Source organism: Sus scrofa, chromosome 6 (assembly GCF_054392235.1).
Source record: "Sus scrofa isolate SSC_HxYL_T2T_F1_AM1 chromosome 6, Sscrofa_HxYL_maternal_Yorkshire_Landrace_v2.0, whole genome shotgun sequence".
In the NCBI taxonomy this organism is placed as follows: domain Eukaryota; kingdom Metazoa; phylum Chordata; class Mammalia; order Artiodactyla; family Suidae; genus Sus; species Sus scrofa.
In genome coordinates this window covers 33,258,052-33,286,033 of record NC_139388.1, presented here as the reverse complement: position 1 = coordinate 33,286,033, position 27,982 = coordinate 33,258,052, and the positions used below count along the sequence as shown (strand labels likewise).

General features: G+C 35.6%; 1 protein-coding gene across 10 annotated transcripts in view; it reads right to left on the bottom strand.

The window, feature by feature from the left end:
* Nucleotides 1-27,982, bottom strand: part of RPGRIP1L (RPGRIP1 like) — a 343,331-nt gene that overhangs the window by 297,923 nt on the left and 17,426 nt on the right. For 5 of the 10 annotated variants that reach the window (XR_014805894.1, XR_014805895.1, XM_084960288.1 and 2 more), the window contains exons 7-14: nt 21,011-21,116; nt 18,596-18,742; nt 17,219-17,292; nt 11,065-11,204; nt 6,033-6,139; nt 5,772-5,822; nt 4,912-5,094; nt 4,250-4,367 (exon numbers count right to left, since the gene is read on the bottom strand). Coding sequence is in view for 7 of the 10 variants with exons in the window: in XM_021097099.2 (XP_020952758.1) it covers nt 4,250-4,367; nt 4,912-5,094; nt 5,772-5,822; nt 6,033-6,139; nt 11,065-11,204; nt 17,219-17,292; nt 18,596-18,742; nt 21,011-21,116 (926 nt within the window). In the remaining 3 variants the exon portion in view is untranslated. The remainder of the gene's footprint in view (nt 1-4,249; nt 4,368-4,911; nt 5,095-5,771; nt 5,823-6,032; nt 6,140-11,064; nt 11,205-17,218; nt 17,293-18,595; nt 18,743-21,010; nt 21,117-27,982) is intronic. The other 5 variants (XR_014805896.1, XM_084960290.1, XM_084960289.1 and 2 more) reach the window with 2 other exon arrangements.

Below are 27,982 nucleotides of genomic sequence, written 5' to 3'. Positions count from 1 at the left end.
TATATGCATCCCAATGTTGACAGCCACTATTTACACTATTTATAACAGCCAAGACATGGACGCCACCCAATTGCCCCTCCATTGATGAATGGATACAGAAGATGTGTTATATACAGACACAAAGACACACTCACACGCAGAGGAATATTTCTCAGCCATACAAAAGAATGAAATTCTGCCATGTGCAGCAACATGGATAGACATATATAATTTTACTCTTAGTGAAATAAGTCAGAGAAAAACAAATAGTGTATAATATAACTTATATGTGGAATCTAAAAATAAGACAAATATTTAGGCCAAACAGAAACAGACTCATAGATAGAGAAAACGAACTGCAAAAATACTGAATCACTATGCTATATACCTGAAACTACTCTACTATAAATCAACTATACTTCAATGAAAAAATAAAATAAAAAGATTTATCTTGGAGTTCCTGTTATGGTTCAGTGGTAATGAACCCAACTAGTATCCATGAGGTTGCAGGTTCGCTACCTGGCCCTGCTCAGTGGGTTAAGGATCCAGCATTGCCGTGAGCTGCTGTGTAGGTTGCAGATTCGGTTTGCACCTGGTGTTGCTATGGCTGTGGTGTAGGCTGGCAGCTGCGGCTCTGATTTGACCCCTAGCCTGGAAACTTCCGTATGCTGCAGGTGCAGCCCTTTAAAAAATAAAAATAAAAAAAGATATATCTCTTTCTAGATACACATTTCCCATGTTACATTCAAATCTCTAAAAAGCGTAATGTACTGTGTCTCCAATTCCTTATCTACCTGACACTTCTCAGACTCCTGCAAAAAGCATCTGATTTACTTTTCTCATGAAAGTACTCCACAAGAGGAGTTCCTGTCGTGGCTCTCTGGTTAACGAAACCGACTAGTATCCATGAGGATGCTGGTTTGATCCCTGGCCTTGCTCAGTGGGTTAAGGATCTGGTGTTACTGTGGCTGTCATGTAGGCTGGCAGCTGTGGCTCCAATTCAACCCCTGCCCTGGGAACCTCCATATGCCGCAGGTGCTGCCCTAAAAATAAAAAAAATAATAAAAAAAAGAAAAAAGTATTCCAGAAAAGGTCACCAATAACCAACTGATTACTAGATGGAATGGACTTTGGTCCTCGTGTTACTTGCATTCTTTGCTGACTTGATAGTGTGACCACTTCCTCTTCTGTGAACTTCCGTCCTACCTTGGCTTCCACATCATTGTCTCCCCTACTTCTCTGCCTACCTCTCTTCTCATTCTTTAAGGGCTTCTCTTTTTCTGCTAGTTTGCTGGGGTTCTGTTTTTATCCTCTTTTTAGTCTACATGTTCTCATGGGTAATCTTATCCTCTTTTATTTTGTTCATTTAGTTTTTGTTTTTTTTAGGGCCGCATCCATAGTATATGGAAGTTCCCAGGCTAGTGGTCAAACTGGAGCTGCAGTCGGCAGCCTACGCCACAGCCACACCAGATCTGAGCCATGTCTGTGACCTACACCACAGCTCACGGCAATGCTGGATCCTTTGCCCACTGAGCTAGTCCAGGGATTAAACCCACATCCTCATGGATACCAGTTGGGTTTGTTTCTGCTGCACCACGATGGGAACTCCCTTATCCTCTTTTATGACTTATGTTTCTATCAATATACTGAAGACTCTCCTATTTCTATTTCTTTTTTTTTTTTTTTTTTTTTTGGTCTTTTCTCCTTTTCTAGGGCCACACCTGCGGCAAATGGAGGTTCCCAGGCCAGGGGGTCTAATCAGAGCTGTAGCCGCTGGCCTACGCCAGAGCCACAGCAATGCAGGATCTGAGCCACGTCTGCAACCTACACCACAGGTAACAGCAATGCTGGATCCTTAACCTACTGAGCAAGGCCAGGGATCGAACCTGCAACCTCATGGTTCCTAGTCAGATTCGTTAACCACTGAGCCACACAGGAACTCCCTATTCCTATTTTTAATTCAGATTTCTTTCTTGAATTCCAGGCCCACACACCTTGCTGAGTCCTCTATCTAGATATCCCCTAGGCACATCGAATTCGTATACCCAAAGCAGAATGGCTCATATTCTCTTCTTGTTTTTTCTGTACTTTGAATTTCAAGTGATGCTGTTAGCATTCATCCAGTTGCCTAAGCTAGATACTACAACTAAAACTATTTCCGAAGTCTTTATCAAACTTATCCCTGTCTTTTTTACATCCACTGATTCTATCTTACTTACCACCCCCCAGCTTTTATTACATAGATTATTAATGGAACCCAAACCGTTTCCTTTGACTTTGACTCATTCTTCTCAGTATCTATAGCATAATCTCCAAAACATAATTTTGGATGTGCTACTCCCTCATTTAAAATTTCCTTGGTGCTTCTCTAGGTTAATAAGGTGTAAGCTCATCGGGGTGGCAAACAGGGCCTTTTGGATTTGGTTCTTTTCAGGCTTATCTCCAGGTTTTCCTCCCTTTACTAATCCTGAGGTCCAAAGAGATGATGGATCCACACGCAGTTTGTCAAATGAATGACAGTGCTTCATGTTGAGGGCACTGCCTCATCTACTGCCTGGAATGCCTTCCACTGCTTTTACTTAGTGGTGAATTCTGTCATCTTTAAAGACTCCAAACCTATTGGGTGGAGTCTTACCTGAATCTTCAGGTATGAACAGGCACTCTCTCCTCAGCGTTTCCTTGGCTTTTGCATTTTCCTAGCTTCGCACTCTTCACAGTAAAGTATAACTGCCTACTTACTGGTTCACATCTTATGAGTTCCTGGAGGGTGTTGTCTGAGATTCTTTTCCTATTTGTATTCTCACTGACTAGCACTTGGCTTGGGATACGTTAGGAACTTGAGCATGTTTATGGAATGAATCAATGAATTTAGGAGACAGATAAAATATATTGGTAAAGACTTAGACTTGAAAGGAATGAAAATCTCAAACTATGTGATCTTCTTGTTTTTCTGGAAAATTTCATTAAGCAAATGTTTATTGAGTACTACTTAAAATAAAAGGAACACACAGCTCTTTAGGACTCTGGAAAATCCCGTTCAGTCAGATAAAGATATTTATTGAACATGTCTCCTGAGAGCAGAGGTTCTCAAAGTGTGGTCTGGGAACCTCTGAGGGTCCTTGAAGTGGTTCTAGAGGGCTGTGAGGTCAAAACTATTTTAAAAAATAAAGATTGCAATTTATGCTAACATGTTTATAGTATTATTTCATTAGTGTTATTAAATTATTAATATTATTTTAGTATGACTTACATGTTTTAAATTTCTCATTTTTAATTTCTAATATAACTATCATAAATATAATCCATATAAATACAAAAAACTTTTGGATGCTCAGTGATTTTTAAGAGTGAAAAATTACTGCTGGCACAGATCACAGAATTTAGGCACTGTGTGGCAGAGAGCATGAAAGAGAGACAAAGCACTCAGCATTGCAGAACTTACAGTGTAGTCTTGGAGACTATGCAAAACTCCAATAGTGAGGAACACATACATAATACAATCTCTAAACATGCTGTTTGAGTACACGAGAGTAAAAGCGGTAAGTGCTGGGATATGGTTTTTCAGAGTAGAGTTTTGCACCTGCATCTGAATTGTTTGGAATTATTTCTAAATATACAGAATCACAGGCCCCAAGATCTCCAGGGGCAGGGCCTAGGAAGCCACACTTAAGAGTCTCATGCTCTACCGACTGAGCTAGCCGGGCGGCTAGGAAGCCACCCTTGAAACAAGTTCCCCATGTAATTTTCAGGCTTGCTAAAGTCTGAAAAACCACTGTAAGGGCATTTAAAGTAGAGAGATGGCCAGGAGCAATCAGAGCCGGCTTCCTGGCATGGGCGTGCATTTGGTTAGACTCTGAAGGAGAGAGGGTATATCCCAGAGTCAGAGTAGAAAGGAGCCGACAAAGGCCTGGTGATGGGTCTGAGCAGGAGAAATCTCACAAAGAGCAACCAGACCTATTGGGCTGAGATACATGGTTTACTTAGAAATTAGAAACGAGGTGGTTAAATTTATTCTCTGGTACTTAATGAAGTACTCTGAAATCTTGCCTGCAATACCGAATTAAAAAAGCAGTAGGGAAAATTAGTGAAAACGTTTGAGTAGAAAAGTATCAGATAAAAACAGCCTTTCTGGTAAATTACTATTTTAGTTAATAAATTGGGGGGAAAAAGAGCAAAAAGAAATGATGAGTGTACATTTGGATGACATTCTCAACTGTTACAAAAATCCACTCCTCCAGTTACTGTGGACAAAGAATTGGGCACGTTGTACCTTCTAGTTTCTGGATGCGTGCAGCCCTGATATCGAGAAGATGAACATACTGTTCCACTTTGAGTTCATAATCTTGTTGCAAATTTTCCATCTTCTGGGTCACTGCCTCAACTTCCATCTAAAAAAATAGAGGTAAGTTTCAGTACTTATGACTGATTAGTTCCATTTTCATTCTTTAAAGCAACTATGATTCAAGCATTTTCTAGATCCCAGGGATGCCAGGAGCTATAAACCGTTGTTTCCTGACTTCAAAGAGCTTATAGTTTAGAAAATTATGCTTGGCAAAGTTCGTAAGTCAGAAGTAAAATCCACAAAACTCTGGATTTCTTTTTAAGGAGGTGATATTCCCATTTGTTAAAAGCTAATATCACATGTGGTTGCGGCAGGACATCAGGAGAACTTTAACCCAGTCGCTGAATGAGTTCATGCTAGTAAAGGGGGAATTCATTGCCACGACTTGTTCTCTAAAACCAGGGATTTAAAAAGATGATTTGTTTTTAAACTATTCATTCTAAGCATCTAGCTCTAAGGTTAAATTCCAGGCTTACGGTAACATGATAATAGATTATAACAGATGATAACACATAATGCTGCTTAGAAATGTAAATCATCGGTAGAATATTATAGGAAACCTACCCTCTGAATTTAGCGTATTATATTACCTGATAATCTTTATTAATTTTATGTTGCATAATTAGCATGTTTCTTGTCTTTTCAAGTTCTTGCACTGTTTCAGCGTGAGTTGCTTGCAGCTCTTTCATGGAGCGTTCTAGATCTTTATTATAAATTTTATTGTCTACTTTCTCCAAAAAAGAAAGGTCTCCATTTTTTTGTGATTTTTGATCCTAAAACAAAAACATGTTTTATTGCCAAAATAAGAGTTTCTAAAATAAATGTTTCTAAATGTGAATTAATACGGATATAGCAAGGAACAATCATTAATTGAAAACAGATATATTTCCATTTTCCATCAGGAATTAAGCAGTCCTAATACAGAATACATATTTGGATAGACATTTGGAATAAAAACAGAGAAACAAAAAAGTTTATTACTTCATGAAATAAAAAAGAATCATGTACATTTATTTCTATTTCTACATTTGATAAAAATCTACACTGTGAAGATCTAAAAGAAATGTATTTTTTTGTGTCTTATAACAGAATATCCTAGAATTGAAAAATACCTTTCTCGTGACATATATAATTCAATATTTTACTTAAGATAATAGGGGCACCAAGGTCTCTCAGGACAGAAAATTGTTGATTAGTTTTATGGTGGGGCATATAAAAGTAACATGTTTGTTACAGGTGGAGAAAGTGCTTTTAAATAAGAGTTTTTTGAGGTCTACTTTAATGTAATTTTGATGTCATTATGAAATATGTATATACTGTAACTAAATGTCACCTGACCACTTTCCTGAATAATTCATTCTCCAAGTATAAAGGTTATAGATCAGGGTCATTATTATGCTGAAACAGTTATATGCAGACATGAAATTCATGGTGAAGTTCAGAAAGTTACCTTTATAAGCAGGAGAGCCTCACTCAATTCATCAGCATTAATATCACTCTCCTGCAAGAGACAGAGTAAGTAAAAGCTCACAATGAGATATTAATGGAAAGTACTAGAGACATTCCAACTACGGAACATCGGCCGCCACATGAATTAATAAACTAAGTCACATATTGGTAGTTTTTGCTTTGGGCTATAGTGTTTTCTTTATGTACAAAATATTTAGATAAAAATTGGGAGTTTCATTTCCTAAATAAGAAAATAGTTCACCTGGCTGTAAAACTTCATGCGGTTTTTAAGTTCATCAAGTTGTTGCTTTTGTTCCAGGTACTGTAACTGTAGTTCTCTATTTTCTTGAATGATTTTCTCATTTTGGTCTTAAAAATAAAGTCGACACCAATTAGAAAGGTAAGTGAGACTGAGGTATAAGAACACATTTTAGATTAACTTAATTCAGGATACACACCCAGCTCCATCTAGTATTGTTCTGGCCAGAGAGGAAATTGAGCTAGCACCTAGACAAAGGCAGCAGGGGAAAGAGGAACAAAGGAACACTATCATGTGTCTACCATATGATTCGCTTGCTTATCAAAAACTTAAGACTTAGGTTCACAGTATTAATATGAGGAAATTGTGGCTCTGGGACTTCAAAGGAACATTCTACCTAAAATACCTAAGAAAATATGTTTCTAAGTCTATGATTTCTTTTCCTTACTTATTAAGGGTCCTGAAAGGCATGTGGAAAAAAAAATTGTCTTTTAATGTTTTTTTAATTGAGTTCCTTGAATTGTCTTTTCTCAATTTGGCATAAAGTCTTTTTACTGAAACAAGATAATTTCTCTGTTAATAATTCTGGATCCATAATTTTAATCAACCCCACTTTTAATAAATCTGTTAAGGTAAGAGAAATGGATTCTCAACCAGTGCATGGCAGCATCAATGGTAATTCACGTGTGCTTTTTGTTCATTGAGTTTATGCCATTAATTAGGATATGGACCCAGAGCTATCAGTAAAGAATGGAAATAGGTCACGTTTGCCTATATGCTCATTTGCCATGACCCAGACGCAGAGTATAGAGAAGAGCTACAGAAGACGGCAAATCCATAGAGACTAATTTTTCACTCTCTGCATTCAACATGCTTAAGAAAAGCATAATAGCTAGCTAATAAATCTATTCTTTAGTCCCATATTCTTATGGGTACCCTTCACTAGAGTTCATTGGGGTGGTCAAGGATTCTTCTCTGTGGGCTCCCAGTGGACTAGTTTTCAACCACATCATCCAAAATGTCTCCACTAATTTCACCCTGCTCACAAAGATTTATGATTATTAAGAGTCCTCAATTCAAGTTGTACATTTTTGTTTTCTTAAAGAAAAGGAAATCAACACATTTGCCAGAAGTCTTTATATGTTTGCACCCTGCATTTTATACAAAAACATGTTTCTGACATTTATAATGCTTTGTGTTCCTAAGCCATAAAGGCTATGTGTAAGTAAAAAGTGTAAATCACATGGTTGAGAAGAAATGGACTAAATTTGTATATTTTTAATATCACATATTTTCTGGCAAACTAAAAGGTAAAAAAAAAAAAAAAACAAAAAACAACCTAACGTATGTACAGCCATTTTCATATCAAACATACAAATATTTTTCTTATTGGTGAAAGGTTAAAGTTATCAGAGTATAAATTGTTAACATTCAGTGAACTGAATGGAAGAATTTCCAAGTGTGAACAATACTTGGACATTTTGAAGGTAAAGGTCAAATGTTTGTCTCTGAATTAAATTAGGATTAATAATGAATATGTATCCTCCTGAGATACATTTGCTTTTTTGGTTAGAGAAAAGACAAAGAAAGTGAAATCCTTTGTTTTATGTTGATTAGATTAAAACAACATCTAGATAGAATGATTAAGTGATGAAAAGAAGGTAAATATAGTCTGAAAGATGTAGAACCAAGGTCCTGAGGGTAATATAAATTCCTTCTCTGGCCAGTGAAACTTTCAGGAGTTCTGAGGGGGACCTAAACGGTCAGGACTCAGGACGTGAGTGCTCATTTTCATCCAGATGCAATGTATTTTGATTATTATTTCTACACGCTTGTTTTTCTATTCTTTCAGTTTTTCAGAGCAGGGTCCTAAGACGAATATGCTACTGGTAAAAACAAACTTATTCAAATGTTTCTTCCTTTACTGATTTTTTGTTTTAACAACTATGTCCCCATTTCGCTGATATTTTTTAAACTAGGACTTTATTAGTAGAAAAATACCTTATTAATGGGAGAAGATATTACTGAATACCAGTAACTTTCTCTCTACTGAATTTTATGTAGAATTACATACTATATTTTTCTTAAACTGCTTATTGGGGGATATAATTCCTGGGTCTTTAAAAAGTACAGAGACATTACAGTTCAAAGAGGAAAATGACTTGCTGAATTATAATATGAAAAATCAAAGCACCCCTGTACAAGATGAAAAATAACTCCTTACCTTATGATTTGACAAAAATCAGGTTAAGCTAAACAGCATTTTATTCAAATGAGATAACATTTCACTCTTTTAAAATTATGTTCTTCAAGCACAGCATTAATAAGCAGAGTGCAGAGAACAATTCAACTAAACAATTTTCAGAGCTCCTTTGTGCTAATATCTTCAGCTGTGATCAATATAACCATATGCATTATGCTGAATTATGCATTTCAGCTAAAGATAGAAAGGAACTTTCAAAGGCAAGCCCTTAAACACATGCAGTTAATTTAAGCATTAACCAAATGCAAACTGCATTTACATATCCTTCCCTGCACATTCACACAATCTGAAACTAATTTGTACCTTGAATAAAGAGGTGAGTATTCTCTAAAAATAATTTGCCAGTTAGATGAATGACTACAAGAAGCCGGGGAAACATCTTCTGGCAGAGAACACTTGATACATAAAAAAGCTAATGTGTGAAGAGGCTTCAAAGTAAAATTAAACAATTTCGAAATCTGTAATACAAAAAGGAACTTTCTAAATAGTAAAAGATTTCCTTAAATAGACAGTTTCAATTTTTTGTTTAGTATTCCCTTGGAAAAACTGGTTAAAGGCTGTGCTAATTTTCTTACAATCTATTGTAACATTTTCACAAAGATACAGAAACTTAAATTATGAGGTCTGTAAATTTTAGGTATTCAAGCAAAAATAACTAAAGTAACGGTTGCTTTAAAAAATAAAGATTCAGTTTTAGCAATTTTTCTTAAGAAAATAATTGGACAAATGTGTAAAGATTTGTGTAGAAACGTTCACGATACTTGAAAAAACTGAAGTTATTTAAAAATTCATCAATAGAAGATTGCTAAATAATCTATGGTACATCCTCACACTGGAAAACTATGTCGGCTGTTATAAATGATGACGATGTGGACTTATATTTATAACTCAAGAAACGATTTCTTAATATAGTAAACAGAAAAACACGTTGTAAAATTATATGTATACACATAGAAACAACTCTGGAAGGACACACATAAAAACATTAATAGTAATTATCTTGAGGGTTACTGGATTAGGTGATTTTTGAGGTTTTTTTGTTTACTGGACTCTTTTTTGAGTTATTTTCATTATTCAAAAAAATCTGAAAAAGACATAAGAATCAGTTTAAAAAAAAAAAGAAAAAGAGGAATAGACTAATAGACTAGTTGCATTAAAATAACTTAGCAACTGTAGTTTTAATAACTTAAAAAGAACCCCCAGAATTAATCCAGCAGCAGTAAACAGGTGTTTAAAGAAGAGACCATCAAGATTCTATCCTCATAAGAGGACAGACTTTCCAGAGATTAATACAAATGTGTAAAGATAAGACTTTTGGAATTCTTGATATCTAGGGAAGTAGAGAAAGCACAGAAACAAGAGAGGCTAGTTTCAGTTCTCTTTCCTCTAGAAAGAAAAGAAAGGAAATAAAGAGCACTTTGACTTCAGTCGAATAATTTATTGAGCAACTACTAAACAAAGCATTCTGTTAGGTATTCAATACTATACATTAAAATCTGGAATTATGTTATCTTTGACATAAAAACTTTAAAATATCCATCCAGTCAGAAATCATGTCACCATTTTATTCTAGTCACAATCATCTAGAGAAAAATTCATAAACCATCTGTCAAAATTAACCACTTGGTAAATAAATACTGAACACATATTTCATTGAAATTAAGACTCCATTGATTATGATGTGCTCCAACTTTAGACCTCTTAAAAATGTTAAGAAAAGTCAAGACCATAATTTTTAAAATGTTATCACTGTGAGATGCTTCGTAATTTCAGACATATTAAAATGGAAAAAAATCTTTCTTAGAGTTAATGAAATATGGCTTTGTGATCTAAATCCATGCACAGAGTACTGACTAGATGTGAATTTTTTTTTTAATGAGACTGTTTTAAACTTTTAAATGTTCTCATGCAACTGAATTATGAATTTTCAAAAGGAGCAGAGTATTACCACATCACTGGGTTTATCTAGTGGATGAACAAACAGACACAACACTTGAAGCAAATAATTCACTTTCCTGGTTGTGCATTCGTGTGTATATGTGTGTATAATATAGGAAAGCAGGCATCTACTTTAATTATAACTATTTTACTCCTATCAGACAAGAAGGGTGAGATCTGGGACTCATGACATGAAACTTATTAATGATTATTATTTTAGCAGGGACATCTTGACAAGGCTTCTGTATTTAAGTTCTCTGTCACAGAGTAGAATTAGGCATCTCAGTATCAGATCTTCCTTGTTTGCTAAGTCAAAAACAGCCAAGCAAGACTTCTGCTACCCTCTGCTGTCTTACACTGCCTTTTTTTCCCCCAATGCACTTGCCACCACCTAATGTATCACATATTTATTTAATTACTGTCAGTTTCTCCCTATCAATTTTATGCTGCATGAGGACCAGGTTTTTGTTTTATCCATTGCTGAATCCCCAGAACTTAGAACAGTGCCTAGCATATACAGATGCTCAATAAACACTTGTTGACTTTTGAATAAATTTAGGAAAATTAAACAAATTGAAGACAACCTAAACAAGAATAAAGCTGAGAAAAAATAATTCCTTTGGCATATACTGTAAGTGGAGTAAAGGGAAATTTAAAATTTTGAGCAATCAGTCAACCCATTAAAGTGGATGGCTATTAATCCAGGCTATGTCTCCTGCAGTAAGGTGTCTGGCAAAACAGCAGGCACCACAGTAAGTACTTATCATATCAATGAATAACAAGGAATAACATGCATGTCTGAAACGAATAAGTCAGTAGTCATTCTATTTGTACCTCTTTCAGTTTTTAGTCTGTCAAGGATTTCAGTTTTGTCTGTTAAATCAGATTTTAAGGCAGTCTCGAGTTGAGCAATCTGTACTTTCAGCTGCTGTTCCTTCAGCTTCCATTGCTCCTCCTGGGCAGCGCTGAAGGCACTGCAAAACACACGTGACACGCAAGGAAAGCTTGGAAATCAGCTTCAACCGAAAATAATAAAGAGAAAAGCTTTTAGTGGCACAGAGACCACTGTCATCATGTCTTAGGAATTAAGTAAACATATGCTGGTCTGCTGCTGTTGAAACCAAGGCGCCTTTCTCAGGCTGCGGTTAGGGAACATGAAAGAGTTTGTGGGATGAGCAAAGGAACTGGCCTTAATTTAGAGCTCTAAAGTCAGAGAAGTTGGCAGTGTGCAGCTTTTGTGGGACTAGTAAAGGAATTCAGATACTGTACATACTCCAGAGGAATCCACAATTCCAAACCTCAGCAGTAGACATCGGACAAAACCATCTCTCCCACGAATAAACCCTCTTAATACAGAAAAAAGAACTCTCCACCTGATCTTTAATTCTAGAATCTGAATCTTTTAAAGAGTCTGTGATAATAACATATTTACAAAATACTGGCCACAAAATGAAGCATGTTGAACTATAAGATGGTGATTGTGATACTAAGCAGCAATGATAATGCAATTTTTGCCTATAAAGCAAAGAGCAAAAGGTTGAGAACAGTTTCATTTGTAACACAAGATTGGGTTGAAAACCCAAATAAGAACATTTTGATAAGAATGATTTAGATAGAATGATTATTCCTCAATAAAAGTGTAGCAGTTTAAACGATCGTTAAAATCAACTAATGATCAGACCCAGGATACCGGAGGAACCAGTCGGACAATAACTAAATGGCATACAGTAGGGAAATGGTAAACATTTGTTTAGGTGAGTGGTTCCCAAATGCTAGCCTAAATGAAACACTGGTCCTAGGTTAAAAACGAAGATCCTGGGGCCCAGGAGTTCATAGTTTCATAATGTTCCCCAGGTGATAGCCAGGTTTTGGAAAAACTGATCTTGATCTGCATTTCAGCAGAAAACTATTATCTGTGAAGCATGATATGACTGAATAATTATCAGCAGCTTTGGCCCTTCTACTTATTTAAAACTCAGTGAAGAAAGCAGAAATTTACAAAATCTGGTTTTGTACTGATGGTGAAATAAATGGAAAAGAAACTTGTTATTGAAAATTGCCCTTAATGTTGCTCCCAGCTAGTCTGAGGTTTTATTCCAAAGGAGATACTTTTCTAGGAGGCATAGTTTTCAAAAGAACAAAAGTGTGTATTTATTTTACAGTTTGACTTTTTATTGCATTCAAAATAACATGACCTTAAAAATAAATGGAATTCTAGAAGTTTCTATAAATAGGACATCTGTTTCTTCTATCAATGTTCTCATTTCACATATGGAACCTTAAAAAAATGCGTGGATCTGATATATCAATATTTCAGGTTAATTTTATCAAAGGGAGAGTTACCTAGGTTTAAATGAAATCCAAATAAAACATGTACCTGAAATACTAAAGTAAAGCATATTCCCTTACATTTTTATATTTTAATAAAGAACAAATATATTTCTATGTCTGGTCAAATTATATATACCAAACATATACACACATATACATATATGTGAGTGTATATGTGTGTGTGTGTGTGTCTCGTAATATTAAAAACATGTACTACCCGGAAAAAAAAATTAGCATGATGAAATAGGCACAACCATACATTGTATCAGCCACTAAAAATTAGAAACAGTAGTGTTCCAACAGCATTTAGTACCAGCAAAAAGATCACCAGTTAATCTGGCAGAAACATCAGAAGCTGTATGTGTTTAAATTAAGAACAATTTAGCAGACTGGTTTTTCCAAACCCACAAAATACTAGTGTAAATCAGCATAAGTCACTCTGAATTTAGTCCACTGCTATCTTCCCTCTAAATTTAGGATTACATTCCACTGGAGTTTCATGAGGAATTCCTTTTGAATTTACTGTATTCCTCTATGCTTGGAGCCATCTGTGTAACTATAAATGGTAAACCACATCTGGCTCCATTTTCTTTGTAGAGGCTGTGTACATGATTAAATCTGCATATGAGAACAGTCTTTGAGAACCTTTTATTCATGAAAATGTTTTTGTACATTGCCTACAGTGACAGCTGAGGGGGGATCATAGCTGGTCTTTGTGCACACGGCACCGTTACATTATGTTGCTGGAGTGATAAAGTATCAATCTGCGGTAGAATGCCCACTGGAGCCTGTGGGCGCTGGCATGTCCACTGGTAGTCCCGGGTCAGCCTACTGTAAATACACACCCTTGATCAACAGTGTGATAAGACTGAAAAAAACAGCTGAAGAATCCATCTCCACCCTAAGGTCTTTTTTCTTTACAGACGGAATTCCTTTTTATTTTAACGTTCAAGGGCATCCTAATGTGAGAGACACATTAGGAAGAGTAAGCTCTAATTATCCATAAAGAAATCCACAGGTACTTTAATTAGGCCTAGTGGAGATTAAATGTGTGTTAATGTGGGGATAGTTCGCTCACTGAAGGAAAAAAGACACCCCAAAAGTACTGTTTGATTTCTGGGAAGAATGAAGGGCTCAATTAGGATCATATGAGCTTCCTTTCCTAGAAGACTGCAGGTCACAGGTGTTTGCTTTACAGAAATGGGGCACAGAAAGTCCATGGCTGGTCAGCAGTGCTCCCTTTAAATTTTGGATATTACATGACTTTCACGTAGTTAGTAAAAACTTGAGTCAACCAAGTCTTAAAATGGTTACTGGCATCTTTAAAAACTGAACCAACTCTTTTTTAAAAAAATGCATTAGATTACTGTCTGTCAGGGAATTAATACCCTAAAATTATCTTTAAAAGGGTCTTTGGAGTCAAACTCAAACTGACTGAACCTGAACTGGCTGCTGTTGGGGGATCTGGGGAGGACAGGTGGGAAGGTTTCAGAGGGCTGGTGAAACCTATGTTCTACTGTTTTCCAGATTACTGGTATACATTACGGTAGAAGGACTGTTGCCTTCATCTGCCATATCCCCCTAAAACTCTATACTAATTCCAAAATGGGACAAAGCTCTCTGTACAGTATAGTACAGAATTTCTCTCTGACCAAGTAGATTTAATTGCAAAAAACTTATTGTGAACTTTTAAAACAAACATTTCTTAAAGTTACAGTTAGGTCTTGGCACTGTATCAAAAATGTTTTAACTTATTAAAGAAGGCTCATACCAAATACTAACATGAGGATTTTATCTTACCAGATGATTCTCTAATATGTCATCTGTCAAGTAATAAACACATTCAAAATACTGTTTGAAAAAGGAAGATGAGAGTGCAATCTGCAAATCACATTTCTCTCCTGAAAACTAGCCAATGTTGAATAACAAACAAATGCTCTTCTTTTGAAAACATGCTATCACTATGACTAACCAAATAGGGAATACATGTAGTTTGTGATGAGCATTAGTTATTGGCAATGATTAATAACACTGCCATGAAACACAAGAGCTATAAAGAATCTTGGGGAGGATGTTGATTTTTGTAAAGTTTTTCCAACCATGCTTCTGAAAACATATTATGTGTTTAAAACTGTTTTAGAGAATTTTATAGTTCTATTTACTATCATGTATGCTTGCTGGGTTTTATGCCTAAGTGACATTTTTTTTGACAAATGTTTTGACACTCATTATACACATTTACTTCCATACACCTCACATAAAACTCAAGGGTAAGCAGCATAAAAAAGTCTGCTTTTAATGTGACAGGGAAAAAAAAAAAAAAGGTTTCTCAAGCATCAAACATTAAAAAAAAAAAAACACCCTTCAAAGTCAGACCCATGCTCTTAGATCATCTTCTAATATGTAAAGGTAAAGTTTTATGGTGGTAAATATGAGAAAAATATGTTTCTTAAAATTTCATTTATGCATTACTCCCACCTAAGCTTAATTTTTTTTTAATTACAAGAGAGTATGTTCAATTAATCCTCAAATTGGGGGGCAAGTAGAAATGTATGAGTAATGGCCAAAGGGCACTTATTTTCATGTATTAAGACCATGTTAAATTATTTAGAATTACAAGATATTGAAATTAAGTATTAAATCAATAAAAACTTCTAAATGTATGACAGTTCTGTTACCCCATGAATGTTTCCCTTTCACATACACATTTTCCACTGCAGTTAAAATCCGAGCGATAGTGACACACAGGTGAAAAATTTCAAGTTTTAAGAGTCAAAAGAATTGAGTTTTAGTCTGTACTAGAGTCTCAACAATGCTGTGTGACTCCGTGCAAGTCTCAATTTCCTCATTTACAAGGTATGGAGATAACATTATTTTCTGTCATATAATATGGTGGTTGTATGATTAATATGATGGAATTTAAAATTTTCAAACACACACTACTGAAAACGTAGGTATATATCAATATAAACCTAGGCTCTAATCTACAGAGATGGAAATACTCTAAAACAGGAGGCATAATAAATGCTTTAGGTAAAATTAATCAGGGCTGATAAGAGAGAGACCAGAACAAAGCACCAGGGCCAAATGATCTGGAAGGAGGTCCAAGGTAAATTCTGCATAAAAAATTTCAGCCAGCATATCTTTGCTGGAGAGCCCCAGATGCTACTTTAACCTATGTCTGAACCCGATTTTTTTTTTTTTTGCCATTTCTTGGGCTGCTCCCGTGGCATATGGAGGTTCCCAGGCTAGGGGTCCTGAACCTGATATTTGTAACCCTTAATATAATAAACTACTGTGCAAAGAAAGATCATCCTGGCTGGTATTGGCAACATGGATGATACAGACCACTGGAATGATGCTTAATTTAGTTATCTTTTCAAAGTAAACCAGGATAAAAGCCTCTGCCTACCTTCTTTAGGTACGATTTGTTCAATTTATAAAGCGTAAATTTAGTTTACAAAACATACCAAACATAAGACAATTAAAAAAAAATTAAAGATATACCTGTAGATCAGATGACTATTTTCTTATGTTTCAGAATATGATTAGAAGCAACTGATGACCATCCAGCTCTCACATATATATTTCCATATATATATGTTACTGTCACGTAAACCTGTATTTATCATTTATCACTATCATACACTGAAAAGATTTACACACACACACATATCTGTATCACTTAAGTAAACTCAGCCATGGGGTAGGATATTGTTTCTAACATTATCAGAAGAGATTAATTTTTTAAAATACCATAAATATGAAGGAGGTAAAAAAAGAAAAGTGAAGCAGCTCTTTAAAATTTATCTTAAAGATACTTGTGTTTCTCTTTTTAAGAAACAAACAATTGTTAGGTGAACACCTTTGCTTTCTGCCAACAGAATCACTCAGCTAGTAGGCTGGGTAGCACAGTGGAAGAAACAAATGCTTGGAGAGACCAAAAGAGGTTCAAATACAAGCTCTACTACTTCCAGCTTTAAGAACATAGGCAAATTTACTTAATTCTGTTTTATTTTCATTGCCTGCAGAAAGGTCATGTATAATACCTACATTTCTGAGTTGTCAGAATTATAACAATGTATGTAGTATTTAGCATAATGCCTCCTAGCTTACAGTTTGTGTTCAATGAAAGACAGCAGTTGTTATTGGCAACATAGTGACATGGTTTTCTTAGTAAAACAGACTGCGGCACAGGTAAAAGGACTTATACCGATGCCTCAAAAAAAGCTTACTTTGGGGAGTTCCTGTTGTGGTGCAGCAGGTTAAGAATCCAAATAGTATCCATGAGGGTGTGGGTTCGACCCCTGCCCTGAGTGGGTCAGGGATCCGGTGTTGCTGTGAGCTGTGGTGAAGGCTGCAGACTTAGCTTAGATTCCCAAGCTGCTGTGGCTGTGGCTGTGGCCAGCAGCTGTAGCTCTGGTTCAACTCCTAGCCTGGGAACTTCCATAAGCCACAAGAGCGGCCCTAAAATGAAAACAAACAAACAAACAAACAAAAAAAAACCCAAAACAAAAAAGCTTACTTTTCTTTGATAATATATATGTAGACTTCCTGCGATCATCTGTTGCTAATTCCTTAATCAATGTTAGTCTGACATCCAATGCTTTGAGGAGATCTCAAATAAGAGGAGACAGCATGTGAAATCATGATTTACCTGTTATAAAGTTTATCATAGTTTTCCTTTAAAAGTTCCCGTTCCTTTTCTAAATCATTAATTCTATCCTGCAGCTGAAATGAGAAGAAAATCACACATCAGGTGTAAAAAATCATGCGGGGTTTTTAAAAAAATATGCGAGGAGGCTAACATGTGTCAGTCTTGATTTCTAAATTGCAGCTGTGAACTAGTCCATTTACATTGTCTGTATTTAATTTAGCATTGATTTTTTCCAAGTTGCTGAGTAAACATGAAATTAATATTTCTGTTTAAATTTAGTAGGAACGTATGTGCTGCTTTATGGCAGTATGTACCAAAACTCAATAAAGAATGTGTTAAAAACTTGCTGTTAAGTCTGGGGAAACATAATGTTTCTTTACTTTGCTCTCTGGTGAATTCCATCAATATATTCATTTTGTATTAATTTCCAATTGGCCCCTCAAATTAAAAGCATTAACTTTTCTTTAGGATCATGGTTCGAACAAATTGTGTCAACCTCTATTTACTCTGAAGACAATTTCTCATGTTACCTGGAATTTACAAAGAACCACATCCTTTAAATGAATAAACAAATAAAATTATATACCTTGTTTCAGCCCAATAACAATACTATTTTAGAAATAAATTTGGGGTAATAATTATATCGTTATGACTAAAATGTAGCCTTCTGTATTTATTTCTAGCATCTATGTTTAAGAGTCATTCACCTATATATTTTGTTGTTATAACCTTTTCCCATGGATCAGAGTAATCTTAAAATTCATTCCATTCTCAAAATTCTCTTTTGATGCTAGTGTGAGAAAGTGTAAAAGACTCTTCCAAGATGAGAATAGAATGTGGGCATCTCACTGCATTTCCATTGTCTTTAAGGACAAGTTTAAAAGACTACAGAAAAAGATCGTGCTAGCTGGAGACACGAAAAGCAACATAAATAGGGAGATGAGTTTTCAAACAATTTCTTAGAAATTTTTTTTTTCTCAAAATTGCTGATGTTGGAGAGCAGAACATCCTTCTCCATAGAAACAGATATATTCCTTTAATTGTCTTGACATCTCAAAGGACTAATAAGCTGTTAAGGTTGAGACAGTTAAGTTCCACAGGTAATGTGGTATTTGTTTAAAAATGTTATAGGTTCTTTTTTTCCTCAAGGATCCTTAATCCTTTAGATAAATAGTGGGACTCAGCACATTTGAAACTATTTTTAAGTACTGATTCTCTAGGCACATATCACATATATTTTGCTGGGCTCAAAGTGCCATGCATGTAGTCTAGGACTTTTAAATCAATATAATATTTGAAATGTCTCCATTTTACTTTTTCAGAACAGTTACAGAGAAGTTTTAATGCAACGGATGGCTCAACTCTTTGGGAGCTTACCTCTTCTACTCTTCTTTCAGAAAATGTCACGGAACGTAATTGTTTCTCAAGATTGCAGCATTTTAAACGCTGCTCTTTGAGTTGCTTATTTAGCTCATCTCCATTTGCCATCAAGGCATCATGGCTGATCCTGAGAGTTTTTTGCTTCTGAAAAACAAAAAGAAAATCCTTTCCAAACTTTTTGGATTCTGCTTTGAATGAATATCATTCCATAAATGAATTCCCTCCTGAAGTTCATGTTATACAGTTATTCTTTACCTCACAATATATAAGTGCTGGTGAATTAAGGTTTTATTATACAATGTATAATGCCTCCATGGGAGACACTCTTGACCCAAGTGTATCATGAGGAAGAAAGTATTTTAGCACAGAGTCATATAACGCAGACTGCTTTTGTCCTTTATTTCTTCCTAGCTTTTTGATTGATAGTGACCAGTGAGTAACTTAATTTTAGCAAATAATTTTTTTTTCTTTTTGCTGTGGCTACGGTGGTTGGACATGCTGTCTAAAAAGGTTGCAGCATAGGTTAAAAATAAATACCGACCACAGATATCCAACTGAAAAGATCTGTCACCATACCATATAAACAGCCTGGAAGGTTAACTTCTAACTTTAATACAATTCAGTTAAACATTTCAATTCGGGAAAATAGTTACTGAAGTTTTCTTAATTTAAAAAATTGACCTATTTATGAATATGCTTTAAATTCAATAGTATATACTTACAGACCACATACTTTTAGAAATAAAAAAGGTGATTACGCTAAATAAAGTCTTTGCATAGAGTCTATATGACCATAACAAAATAATGCCTTATCTGCTATTTAAAATCACTAACATTCTACAGAGGTTCCTTCAATTGTTTAAAAGAAACATGGCTGTGGAGCTACTTGAGTCCATTTTTATTTATTTTGGGATTATTATAGGACACTATCTTTAACCAGCTTTCCCTGGGCTTCCTACCTCTCTGAAGTTGTTTGCCTGAACCTCTCAAATCTCTACTCACTGTTAATCCCAAAAGAGCTACTGCGTCATCAAAGACACTTGTTATTTGTGGTATTTAAACAAATACCTGGAATAAATGTTAAACGAAAATCCAAAGTCAAAGTGATAAAAGAATGCAAAGTCACATTTTATTTATTTATTTATTTATTTGCTTTTCAGGGCTGCCCCCATGGCATATAGGGGTTCCTAGGCTAGGGGTCAAATTGGAGCTGTAGCTGCCGGCCTACACCACAGCCACAGCCACACCAGATCTGAGCCCCATCTGCGACCTACACCATGGCTCATGGCAACGCCGGATCCTTACCCCACTGACCAAGGCCAGGGATCGAACCTGCGTCCCCATGGATGCTTGCGATTTGTTTCTGCTGAGCCATGACAGGAACTCCCCCAAATCACTTTTTAATTCCCTTCTTACTTCATTCCTTTAGAAATGGCTTTCAACCAAATGTATGTTTAATCTCCCTCTTCTATCTATCTGCAGATAGAACTATCATTCCCACTCTCTAATTAATCTCTCTTTTATAAATGTTCATATTTATGTGGAAGGTGGTGCATTACTTGACATTGAGGAGGTTCCTGCAGCTTGGAAAACGCTACCCAGAGTATAGTTTAAAAATATTTATCTAATTCAATAGTGAATTTAGGCTACAGATGACCCTATGCTTTGCATCAATTTACTACTTTCCTTGTTTCAGGACTTCAAAGAAAGTACTGCTTAATATGAATTCTGCTCATCTGGAATGTTTTGGAGTTCATTAATTCCAGAACCTATTGTTAATTATGCAGTGCCAATAAATAGGAGCCCTCTGATGGCACATTTCTGTGGGGCCACAGTCCTTGTTAAAACAACCACGGGGATAAGGGTCCCAAGTATTGCCAACCTGAAAGTTTAGGATTGAAAATAAATATGCTGACAATAGGCATGATGGGTATTCAAATATTTTCTGATACTGGCAGTGACAATAGAAAAAATAACACATGTCAAAAAAGATTTAACAAACCCTGATTATTGTCCTATTCATAACATTGATCTATCTTGGATATTTCATAAATGCTTTCCAACTGAAGTTATATGCAAATACATCCAAACCTTCAGTGCTACGTGCCCATATGATTTCAGATAAAAGGAGTTAAATATAAATCATCTTGAGATGATTTATGATAAATGTGCTTATTTATTTTAAGATGACACAGATAGGTATAAAGTCCAAGCAGCTAGTTATTTCTTTAGTTATGTTATAAATAACTGACGACATAGGAAGTAAAATTATACACACTTAAGAATAAAGATAACATTAAAAACTTTAATATTACTTTCTAGTGTTAGACTATTCTACTAAAAAAAAACCTTGAATACTACTTTCAAACCTTTATATATGTATCATCATAATAAAATAAATTATCACATTACCTCTTGAAGCTGAATAAATTTTCCTTCCATTACTGAAAGAGCATTGCTTTTCTCCACTAGTTGCTTATGAAGCTTAATCATTTCTACGTTGTCCCGAATGTTTGACCTTCAATGATGTATTTAAGAAAAAGAGAGAGAAAGAGAATAAAATATGCAAGACAAAAGGAAAAAAAAAATCTGTGGTGGGACTAGTTTTTCATTGAATGCTACTTAGAAAAAAATTTACACACTTGGATATCAGTCACTGAGGTTTTTAGTTTATTATATACTTAGGATAGATTTATTATTTAAAATCGACAAATATTCATTCTTGACCTTCCATAAACTCACAGACTCTCAGAGTTTAAAGGGAGTCCCAAATGTGATGATGTGTGCCACTTCTACCATGACTGATAATATGAATTTAAAATCTTTTACAGTGTCTGGAAAGATGGTGCAAAAGGACAGTCTTTTAGCAGAGCCGTCATTCCACCACCAAATTTCAGGGACATTTTGAGGAGGACTATCACACTATTATTCACAAAATGAAAAATATGCAATTCAGCTGCTCATCCTCCACCACTCCCTTGAAACAAATGGTATCGTAAGATTACCATTTATTGGCGTTTCCTCCTGGAGTTCAGACTTTTCAAAATATTTCCAAAAAAAGTGACTTAGCATTTTATACTAATAATGCCCAAAGCTGGCATTTAAATATGTTGCAGATGTGCCTTTAGCTGTAAGAGATCACTTAACATCCACAGGGTATAGAGAAACTCTATATGCTGCAATACTAGTTTGTATTTTTCCTACTGAGATTAAAGCCAATGTAGAATTTAACAGGAAGATCTTGTTAAAGGTTAATCATAGATCTAAATGAATACCTGTTTTCAAAAGGCATTTGTTTTCCTGACAGAGAAAGGTTCCTTAATTTAATGTTTTACATTCAAAGCATTTTAAAAATTGTAAAGCTTGATTTCAGACTTCATTTTTTTAAAGAAAAATAAACACAAAAACTTTAAGTTCAGAAAATTATTTCAATATTTAAAGTAAGTAATTTTACTTCCAAAACTTATCTAGTATACACATATTGGAAAAATTGTCACAATGCCCTACTGGAACCAGAAAATGGACTACAAAGCTCACACATCTGTAAACCAGCTGAGGACTTGAAATACTTAATTTTCTTCTTTGATATTTGAAAGTTCATTGTATTTTGGCATCGGACAGTTAGTTGTCCTCACACAGAAGATAAACAAGTCCAAGAAACTGGATCTTGCCCAGGGTACAGTCTTAACACAATGTTAAAATAATTATGTGTCTAAAACATGTTATCTAGTAGTTCTGAGCACATATTCAACGGTCCAGTCACCAGTACGCGCCTCAATATTATTATTACTCACTTAAAAAAAAATCTGAAGGAAAAAAATATTTTGAATAAGTCTGAAGAAAATATTCATATTTTTTCATGTTTAGAAGCCCAAAAAGAATTTATGCGTTTTCCCCAGAATCAACTGGTTTAACTGCTCCACAGTGAGTGACATTTATTGATACAGGAGGACAGAATACTATTCACATAATTTTAAATCTCTTCTTAGATTTTCAGCTCTACCTGGCATTTTACTTGTTTTTAAGTATGTTAATATTTTCAAGAAGATATAGATCTATATATGAGATATGTTTGAAGAATAACTATGACTTAATGGCATTAACAAAAAGTAAGTCCCAACAACCCATTCAATTGCATAGGGGCATAGAAACTGCAGGCTTCAATTTTGAATTTTCTTTGCAAGGCAAAGGCCAGTAAGTATCTTTCAAAAACCTTCAGTGGTCTAACAGGTGGTTGCGTTCTTCAATATTTTCCTGAAGTCCCTGGAGTTTAACCTTTCCAAAATACTGCCAAGAAAGGTGACTTTGCATTTTATACTAATGATGCCCAACCAGTAAGCACAAATACAGCAGAAGCAGTATTCAGAAAACAGCAATAACAATGTGGTACTTAAATAAGAAGTCAGTTTGCTAGAGAGAATATCTATTCTCCGACAGACAATACAACACCTGCAAGCCTTTGATAATTATTTTAAAGTGTTAATTTTAGGGGCTCTACACATAACAGTCACTATTAACGTTGAATATTTTTTTTTTCTTTTTCTTTTTTTTTTTCTTTTTGCTATTTTTTGGGGCCACTCCCGTGGCATATGGAGGTTCCCAGGCTAGGGGTCTAATCGGAGCTGTAGCCACCGGCCTACGCCAGAGCCACAGCAACGCGGGATCCGAGCCGCGTCTGCGACCTACACCACAGCTCACGGCAACGCCGGATCCTTAACCCACTGAGCAAGGGCAGGGACCAAACCCGCAACCTCATGGTTCCTAGTCGGATTCGTCAACCGCTGCGCCTGCGCCACGACGGGAACTCCAACGTTGAATATTTTCAATGGTAACAATGTGAAGGAAGGGATGATGTGCTGTTAAGCTAAAAGTATTGAGTCAATGATATAATATAGTACATAAAAATCGAAAGTAATATTGTGATGAATGGGGTCTGGTCTTTGGGAAGGTACACAATGAAAAAATCGTCTCAAATCTGCCAATTAACACTTTTAACACAGAAGAAATACAGTAAAAGAATGAGGGTGTGTGTGGGGGAGGAAGGGGAGAAGGAGATGTCATGAAAGTGTGCAAGGAATGTGAGAAGGATGTTGGAGGCAAGAGGGAGCTAGAGTCATTGCTAAGTGGCCTGCCCTAGACCTCTCTGCATGTGGAACAAGGCCTCAGGTTGGTTCCCTTTCAAGAACAGAGACAGTGCTAATTCTATCAGTAATATTTTAAGTGCCCTTCACCTAAGATTTTCTACCCTGTCTCATGCACTATGAAGGGAACATCAAATCTTCAGGATGATGACATTTGGACAGCAAGAACAAGGCATAGTAAAAACATTCAGATGAACCCTGACAGTCATGCACCAATTCATACATGCTGCATTACACATGATGAAATAATCTGCAAACAGATATCAAGCATACTAATTAAGGGCTTTGTAAAAATAAATTTCTCATATTTTTCAACAAGGATTTTGAAAAAAAAATTATAAAAAATTAGGTTGTAAAATGTGGTTTCTTTTCTTTTTTTTTTAATAGACACACCATTTAGAATTATGATCAAATCTTCTAGAACTATGAGAAGAGCTGTTGGCCCATCTCTAGGATTAAAAACAAACTGAAATAAATTAGATTTTATGTTGAAAAAAGTAATCCAGCTCAGAAACCTATGTGCCAAGTTTCTCTCATATAATTTGAAACAGTCAAGCAATAAACTCTGAAAGAGGAATTTCTAATGGAAGCCTTGAAAACACTTGACTCCAGCTTTGCTACTGGGTGCCATAATAAATTCAGAAACTTAAAACCTCAGATATAGTGGAGAAGGGAAAACTTTCAGTGGTGCTATGTAATGTATAGTCTAATATGAAAGCTTAAGAAGCCAAAATCTTTGCTTCAGTGAAAGTTTCTTACACTTCATTTCCCAAGCACACAACACGCCACCTTCCCCAAACCCGACTGATATTTCATTCTTTGTTGCAGTAAGGACTATAAATGCTTAAAAAAAAAAAAAAAACCTTTGGTTTTTTGAGGCAAAAATGTTATAGTACTAAACACCATTTAGAGGAGAAGGCTTTAGAATACAAGTTAGGCTATGATTCTCCTAAGTTTTTAGGTAAGAGATTTACGAGATAGAAGAAACAGGTTCTTTTTGAGTAAAAGTTTATTGAAAACAATCTTAGGATTATAAAAAAAACCGTTTTCTTTTCTTTTTTTTAACAGTGGCAGACATACTGTAAGTATATTGTTGAAAGAAGTATAGGTCAGGAGTTCCCTTGTGGTGTAGAGGGTTAAGAACCTGGCATTGTCAATGCAGTGGCTCAGGTGACTGCTGGGGCCCAGGAACTTCCACATGTCACAGGCAGGGGAAAAACAAACAAACAAACAAACAAAGAAGCGTAGGTTATTCATAGATTCATAGCTCTTGTTAGGGATACACAGATAACAACCAATGTATCACTTCTGAATGAGATTACAGGAGTTTGCTAGTAAATTAAAAGAAATAAGCTTCACTAAAATAGCAAAGACTATATGAAAGGTAACAACTTTGCTCAAAACTCTTTAGTTCATAGATGAAAACAATGCTCTCTGATTTTTTTTTTTTTTTTTAAACAAGTGGCCGCACCTGCGGCATATGGAAGTTCCCAGGCCAGGGGTCGAGCCACAGCCACTGTAGAAGCAACGCCGAGTAGTTATGTTGTGAGCCACACGGGAAGTCCTGCTCTCTGATTTAAGAATGCATAAAGGAAAAAATTTGTGTATGTTTATTTGCCTCTGGATTGCATCTTTCTTGTGGTGTTGGGTCAAAATATAAATCTTACTCTCAAGATTAAGTGTTTTCTTATGCTCAACACCTACAAGTAATGGAGGAAGACAGTTCTGCAGAGCTTTCTACATGTACATAACCACACTTGTGATTATGGACGTGCAGATACATGTAAACAGTTGTTGGGCTGTTTGGGGACAGGAAGAACCCCAATCCCAGCTCATCTTCTTAAGGGAACCATTTTGAAGATCCAGTTTAATAAACTCTAACTAGTAATGGGAATCTGAGAACTATATTCACATCAAAAAGCTCAATGGGAAGTATGACTGGCAATTAAGCTACAAAAGTGAATTAAAAGTTTTATACTGATTTTACTTTTTGATAGAATTAGGCCAAAGCAGTGCAATAATATAGTCTGTTTGACAATTATCAGAAGCAATGGTTAGTGTGATATAGGTCTTAGATGGGGGGGAAAAAAAGCACAAATTTATTAAATTAATCCATATTGCTTACTTAGTAGACAAAAATCTTTCAGAATCATAAGGTTCCTGAGGATAAAAGCAGCTGTTGTTCAAAGGGTAGGGACCACTTACTCACTTCAATCTCTTCATTTCACAGCGGAGGTAGCTAACTGTGGCTTAGAGAAGTAAATAATTGACCAGAGTCCATATGTGAGGGAGCCAGGTCTAAGAGAGAAAATTCTTCCTCCTCTTCTAAGTTGCTTTCTTCCTCTGAGATGTTCCTACATTTTAGTTTTCTATCCACTCTCACATATACATGAGCACACCAATTTCTATTAATTTTGATAATTTCTGTGGTTTAAATAAAGTGCTTGGCAAATAGGTCAAGCAGCTATCACAAAAACCTTTTAGATAACATTAGTAATAAAAAACATGGGGATAAAAGAAATAATATTTGAGTGTGATATTTTTCCCTGGACAAATTCTAAGGTATTGAAAAGAATAGGAAGAACTTGTTGGATGTACTTTTAAAAAATGATAGATAATCTCCCTGGGTGTAATAATGTGTTTGCATGGTTATTCCTGGCCCCAGTTACCCTTCTGTCTGAGAACCAGATGTGCCCTTTAAATTAGGGGGCTGGGCAATCAGACAAGTCCAAATTGAGGGGCATTCTGCAAACAACTATCACAAACGGCCTGGAAAAGACTAGGGAACCACTTTAGAATAAGGTGAACCTAAAAGACATGACAAGTAAATACAATACATGACATCTGATTAGACATGAGATCATAACAAAGCAAAACAAAACAAAACAAAAATAGCATTAAAAAAAAAAAAAACAGCTATAAAGGCCACTATTGGGACAACTGGGAACTTTGAATATGGACTGTGTACTTTGATGATGCAGCTATACCTTTCATTGTGAAATGTTCTGAATGTGTGACAGCTGTACTGTGGCTATGCAGGAGGATGTCCTCGTTCCTGGGAGGTGCTTACAAGTATAGAGAGGGTGACATGATAAGTGCACCTAACTCTCAGAGGGAGAGAGAGAGAAAGAATGAGAGAGAGAGCGAGCGAGAGGAAGAGGAAGAGGGAAGGAGACAGGCCTGTGCCTGACTGGGCTGTGTCATTCATAAACATGCCAAGGCCGGGGAGGTGGGGTATGTGAGTGTTCACACTACTATTCTAACAACTTTGCTGTAGGTTTGTGATTTTTCACAGTGAAAAGCTGGGGAGGAACTTAAGAGTGCCAGGAAGTAATCGGCATCTGTGCCTAGCTGGAAAGATGGAGCCTGTAAAGCCAAGCTGCTGTGTATACTGCGTGGCTGCAGAAGGCCTCTGTATTTTAAGATTTGACAGTGTGCTGTCAACCAAACGGAAGACGGCAAGTCAGAGCGTTTGAAATATTTATGGGTTAAATTTCCTCCACTGGGACATTATGGCACTTACATGATCTTTAATTAAGAAGGTAAACACCCTAACATTTACTTAAGAAAACAGTACAAACTGGTTACACATTTGGTAAGAGTATAAATATTTTTGGAGTTGAAAAAGTCAATAAAAGGTAAAATCATCCTGATTTTAATGTTCATGTACATGTGTTCACTGGTTACTGTTTTGCATTTAATTTAAGACGGGCTTTTTAATAAGCAGAAAATGTGCATTTTTATATTGTTTAAATTTTAATATGGATTTTTGTTCAAAACAACACAGACATTCAGGCTACTTGTAAATGATACAAGATTTTTTGCTAATGAGGCATTATGTAGAACATATGCAAAAATCACAACTCAGTCTTCCAAAATAGACCACAATAACAGGAAAAAACATGATTTTAATAAAAAAGAGCAGCACTGGGCTTTTACTTCAAAGCAATTAAGGGCTTTGGATAACCAAAAGTTTATGTCGAGCTGATGCCAAACCAAACTGGTCTATTAAACACATACTACGAAGAGTTTCTGTAATATTCTATGAAAAGGCTCTTTGCCATAAATATCAAGCACCACACTCTTAAGATTACAACTACGTTAGGTTCATGTTTGAGAACAAGGAGTCCAACATTCAGATCAGACTTCTAGAATTTCAAATCTGAAATAATGTATCCGTGAAAGAGAAGTTTAAATATGTTTTCCATTTTGTGATTTTTCTCTACAGTAAATTATACCAAGT